Genomic DNA, 6268 nt, shown 5'->3' with positions numbered 1-6268 from the left:
AATGAATAAAAAGTACTTTTTGCAAAACACCTATGAACCATTGAAGCGTAACACTTTGGCAGCTGAGCGAGCCGCACTTTCGTTTTCCATTCAAGCACTTTATTTTTGCGAATACTAATAAACAATTTTTTGCTTTTGTTGCATAGTGTTAAGTATATTCACAGTTAGCTGCAGCCGCTGCATGGACAATATGTGTACGCCAACAATTGCTCAAGTGAAATTGCAACAAACAATTTTGCTACTTTATTTTCTTTAATTTCATTTTTGCCATCCACCAACTTTTAACTTTAATTTTACGGCGCCCACTCGCACGCGCCTGTACAGCCACCAACACACATCCACCCTACATACATACAAAAACACACTCTATTGTGCGCGTTGAAGCGTTGATTTAATTGTGACTTTCATTTCATTGATTGCCAGCTCAGACGCATTTCTTATAGCCACTATGTGCCAAGAGCGCATTTKCGCATAGAAAAACAGATACACACACACCAACACGTATGTCTATAGTCAACCCACATTCGTTAGCTGATTTGTTGTTATTTTGCAACGCTTTTAATTGCAGACAAGTGCCATTGTGATTTTTACTAAACAACACCAAATTAAAAGTCAAACAAAAAAAAAAACAAAAAAACGAAAACACTTTTTTATCGCAAACACAATTCGCATTGCGAAAACATTTATTTCCATCAACAAAAAATCGTATCGCCAAAGCACCACTTAAAATCATAACAAAGCAGCAATGGAGGAGAAACGCGGTAAGTGAATTKTTAGAAAAAGTAAAAATCTTGAACAAAATATTCGTAAATGGGCATTGGGAAACACCTTACAGTGAGTCTCTTCAAAACAGTTGTTCAATATTCAATGTCTAATATGGGTATGTATGTATGTATACAATAATTGTGTCTTCAGTAAGTGTGACTTGTACGTGGAAATTGAAAACAGACGATAATTTCACTTGGTTTATTGCACACTCCTTTAGTTGGTAAGTTGTTAAATGAGAACTTTTTATTTGCGAAAACAGCAATTGGTTTTTGAAAACCATATTTCAACTTTCTTAACAAAATTTCACTTTTGTACGGGAGCGAGATCTTAAATAGAGCTAGTCGTAGTTGAATGTTGAGCTCTGTGGTCGAAGAAATCACAGCCTCTTCGATTAAAAMTATTTTTCTTTCATAAAATTTTAGTGGAGATTCAACCTTAAATGTGATGCTTTTGAACTTTTAAAAATATGTTCAGAAATATTTACATTTCCAATAATTTATTCAATAAACAACCTTTAAACATTTTTGGTTTCTTCTGTTCGTTGTATAAACTTAGAATGAAAATTTTTACCAATAAACTTAAGGGATTGCATGGGTTTCCTCGTATAAAAAATGCYTTTTTAACAATTTTTCTCATATAAAAAAAACATTTTTTTAGAATTTTTTATTGTTACAAATACAGTACGCTGTTAGCAAAGAAATTCTGAAATTTTTGGAAAAGAATATTTTAAACTTGGCTATTGCGACGCCTTTTCAGGTGATTCCTTGGAAAAATTGCCTCCATATTGGAAGGATATATCCTTACAGGATCATTATGATCATGAAAAAATACAATTAGTTAAAACTTTAACTTAGAATTTGGACGATGGATTGAAAATTGGAATTTTTGGCAGACATTTTTACAAAAAAATCAAAATTTCGCCCCATTTTTTTTTTTTTTTTCAAATGTTGCAATCGAAAAAAATCCCACATCCAAGTATTTAAGAATTATTTCTCAAAGATCTGTGTAAAATTTCATGAAGATCGGTTGAGTAGTTCTCGAGAAATTTGGCCAATCGACTTTAAAAACACAGATTCGAGAAAAACTTTTTTAAAGACGGCGCACTTAGCCTAGCTAGCCTCGAAAGCACAGGTTCTCAAGGATGTASCTCCGAAACTCGACTACTCGGATTAACTTAAAAATTTATAGCATTATTCTAGAGGTGTTATAAAATTTAATACGAYAATAAAAAATCGAATTTTTGAAACCGTAAATCCATGTAACTACTTAAGTCAATAAAGTATCAAACATTAGATTCGACAATAACCGGCTTTTCGAACCTGAGACGGATGATACCAAGCATTGGGAGGAATTTTTTTACTCTCCAACAATCTTTTCGCAATCATCCAAAGATGTCCTCTTTAATCATTTTTTTCTTTAAAGAACTTTTCAGTTTTTTAAACTATCTTGCATATTTTCCACTTTCCGAGTTTAGAATAGAGATCTCTACCCCTACAGCATGTGCGAGTCACCGAGTTATTTTTTTTAACTATAACTTTGAGATCCTTCAGCTTGACATGATTTACTTCCTTGTCCTGCGCAAGTGTGCAGTTCCATTAATGGTTTTAGTTCGTACAGCTTATTTACAGAGGCTCACTTGCTGCCAGGGTCAATTTGAATTTTGGGACTGCTGTATAACAGTGTTGTATTTATGTGACCTTTATATACTTCTCAATTTAAATTCTCAACATTGTTAATTTATGTATTTAACAAACAGATAATCCTCTGGGTATTCCTATATTAGTTTGACCCAATTTAAACTTAATGTTCGTTAAAAGAGTGTGGTTTCAATTTTGTGCCAGTTATCATCCTTTTTAGTAAACCTTTCGAATCTAATGYTTACGAGAGGATTGTTAATAAATTTCAAAACCATTAAAACAAGTTAAATTATAAAAAAAAAACACTGAGGAAAAAATGTAAAAATTTGTTTGGAATCATTAGTGATGTTTTTATGATCCTGAGGACAGGCAAGACATGCCAATATCCTTTTTTTAAATTTACAAAAAATTTAAATTCACGTTTGTCTTCGTTGTTTACTTCATCTTAAGTCYGTTGTCTTTCACTTTCAGTTTCGAAATGACAAAATTATGAAAAAAAAATCTTAAGAACAAATTTTTATTAATTTTATAATTGTAGCTTTAAGTTATTCACTTCCATTATTTGAATCATTAATCATTTTAATAAGGTATATATCATAGATTTCTTTAATTAGAGGGTGCGTTTTAGGAGTAAAAACATTTAATCTCAAATTGAGTTAAAAAATCCATCCTTATAAAGTGAGAGTTTTAAGTCTGTATGGCAAGGAACACCATCACTACTGAAATAATTGAAAAAAAAAAGATTTCTCAGCTTTGATGAGTTTGATGTTCTTTCAAAATTTGTCGTGCWGTTGGTGAGTTTTGGAAAAAAAATATCCAAAAGCTTTGAATGTTTCTTCGTTGTTAGGCTTAATTGGGATAAATTGTACTACTCAACAAATTTGTAAGAAAATAAAAAAAAAACCTTATTTTAACTAATATGCTGAAAGGTCTGTGAGGTATTTGTGTGTATTGGTGTCCTCACGAATTTGACTCAAAAACGTTTCTATCGCGGACAGCAATTTTTTTTTTTTTTTTCATTTTAGAAAATGATGGTGGTTTGAGGAATGCACTCTTTGAGTAAAACTCAAAAAGTTCTACGTTTTAGGAAATTTTCKATTTCGCAAGCCAAATTTAGCAAGAAACAGCGTCTAACAGTACAATCGYCAAATGACTTTAAATTAGTGTTACCAAAGTATATTATAATATGTACCCATAACACATAATTGTGTTAATGTTATTGTGGCACATAATTGTTGACACCATGTGTTTSCATTGACAGTTGGTTTGACAGCTATCGCTTCAATGAATTATAAACTTAAAAAAACATTCCTACATTTATACCTATGGATCGCCATGCAATAATGAGTCTTTGAAGCCATGATATCATAAATCTATTTTATAGCATTAAAYCGTTTTTAGTAGAACAGAGTTGAACAATGCCAACAAGTTAATACAATTTCAAGACAATTGGCAACAATAAAGCGTAGTCAAAGCGTGGCGATACTGAACTCCSCATTCAAAGTCAATAATCGTGGGTTACGTTTATCTTTTTTTATTGCTTGCTAATGATTTTGCATTACACAACCTTTTCATTTGACTAAACAATAGTATATAGAGTTTTGTTCCATTTTAGAACAGAATGTCTGTCAAAGCAATGTCACATGACTTTTCATAAGTTTGAAAACTTATCTAGACTTAGAGACAAGCTACTCATGCACTACTACTGACAAAAAAAATTTTTTTGATTACAACTTGGTTATAGGTATCGGGTAGGAGAAGCTTAAAATTTTGTTAATATGCATGATATGCACATATACTTACTTATCGTCATGTAAAATGTAAAATAACGTAACAGCTCTTTTCATAAGTTTACAGGCGAAGGAAGGACCACTGACATTGAAAAAGAAATTGAGTTTTGGTTATAAGTGGAGTATATATTGGTTACAACTGAAACGGATTTAGGCTGAAAATGTTATGCTACATAAATGTAGTATGAAGTAGTGAATCGTAAGCAATAAAAACAGCTTCGAATTTGTTAATACGTTGTTCCGCATGTTACGTCAGGATATATTTATTTATTTATTTTTTATTTGACTCAATATGAGAGTGTTACTWTGAGAAATCTCAATAAAAAATAAATAAAACAGCAAATTAATTAGTTCTCATATATCTCAAATAATCTTCATTTATTGCTTTAATTTAAAGTAAGTAAAACGAATATTGGATAAATATTGGAATTTATAAATTTTTATATCATAAATGCTGGGATTTACCCACATTTGTATTGTCAGACTACTTAAAGAAATTAAATGTATTTTTTGTGAGTTRGTGTAATTGAACATTTTAGCAGGAAAACAGAATATTAATTATTATTATTTAATTTTTTGTTTATTTTCTCTTTACTTTTATATACTTTATTTTTGTTTTGATCAATCTAAAATGCATGCAAAAACATTTTCTTACACTGTATTGTTCTTTATATGCCTGGAATAATTGTTATTCCGGCAAACAAGCAGTATGTTATTTACCTGCACTGTTTCTCTTAATAATATAYTGACTGACATATGCACATATGTACRYATACATATTTATAAKACAATATATTTTTACACATGTGTATTTGTATGCAAGCATGTAAACAAAGAATGYTGAATAAATATGCCGCCGTCGTTTGCAGTCATTGATGTCATCGTAAAATTTTGAGATCACAAGAACAGTTAACGTCTGCATTCAATTTAACTTCTTAACCCCTTTTCACGCTTATATTTATGGCACACAAATACAAATTTTATTGCGAAAAAAGAAGAAGACAGCTCGAAGTACACATATGTTACAAACAGAGGCGTGGGCTTAAATTTGATAAGAGTTTCGAGGATTTGAAAATTTAGCAGTAAAGCAACTATTTTTGATTGATTGATTGAGGGTTTACATCAAAAGTTAGCTAGAATTATATTAATTTAATGATYTTTTATTTTTTTAGGAAATGTGAATATATTTGTATATTCCAATTGGTATTAAAGCCGCTGACCATTACATTATGAGCAACAATAAYTTCTAGTAACATTTAACTAATATAAAGGAAAACATATATGTATATCGTCACTTAAAATGCAAAACAATGTATCAACAAAAATGTTCGGAATTGAGTTTTTTATTGCTTACGATTAACTACAACATATTACATATACATACCTGTGCCCAAAAAAGGTGACAATGTATTTATTTTGACATTTTTTTATTTATTCTCCCAAATCAATTTCATCCCCTTCAAAGAAATCCCCACTATCTGTAGTACATTATGCCAACGGATTTTCCAATCTTCGAAACACCGAAACACTGGTTGTAGTCACTTTCCAGTATGGCCTTCAGTTCCGTCTTCGCTGCGGCTTGAACCATATCTATCGTATAAAAACGGTGTCCCCGGAGCGGTCTTTTGAGCTTGGTGAACAGCCAGAAGTCGCACGGCGCCAGATCWGGTGAATACGGTGGTTGCGGAACGATATGGGTTGAGTTTTTGGCGAAATGATCACTTAATGCAAATTCTTTGCTCAACAAATTTCGACATCGCAAAAAACGAAAAACTCACTTTTTGCAGCTCACAAAACGACACGTATCTCAAACACTAAKGAATATTTTGACATGAAATTTGACATAAATGTGACTGACAGTACTTATAACCAGTATATAACCAATATGTATGGCATACTTTACCACATATATAACCAATATATAACCAAAACTTACATTTTGTTTCAATATAAGTGGTTTTTATTATGTCGTTTTTCTCTCACCTGAAAACTTATGAAAAGTGACGTTACGATATTTTAGGTGACGATATGTAATCCATTCCTGCCAAAATTATGGAGAAAGATGTGATGCCT

General features: G+C 31.3%; 1 protein-coding gene across 2 annotated transcripts in view; it reads left to right on the top strand.

Annotated features, from left to right (window-relative positions):
- The window catches only part of LOC108978511 (aquaporin), a 77371-nt gene that overhangs the window by 1084 nt on the left and 70019 nt on the right, over window positions 1-6268 (top strand). The window contains exon 2 of one of the 2 annotated variants that reach the window (XM_018948846.1): window positions 569-761. The exons of the other annotated variant lie outside the window; for it this stretch is intronic. Within the exon in view, the coding sequence (XP_018804391.1) occupies window positions 746-761 (16 nt within the window). The 5' untranslated portion in view covers window positions 569-745. The remainder of the gene's footprint in view (window positions 1-568; window positions 762-6268) is intronic. 2 annotated transcript variants of the gene reach the window in all.

The sequence above is a fragment of the Bactrocera latifrons genome, unplaced genomic scaffold (genome assembly GCF_001853355.1).
Source record: "Bactrocera latifrons isolate USDA-ARS-PBARC rearing strain unplaced genomic scaffold, ASM185335v1 scaffold_123, whole genome shotgun sequence".
Classification (NCBI taxonomy): Eukaryota; Metazoa; Arthropoda; class Insecta; order Diptera; family Tephritidae; genus Bactrocera; species Bactrocera latifrons.
The sequence above is the reverse complement of the archived record's forward strand: the minus strand, read 5'-3'. Positions and strand labels throughout refer to the sequence as shown.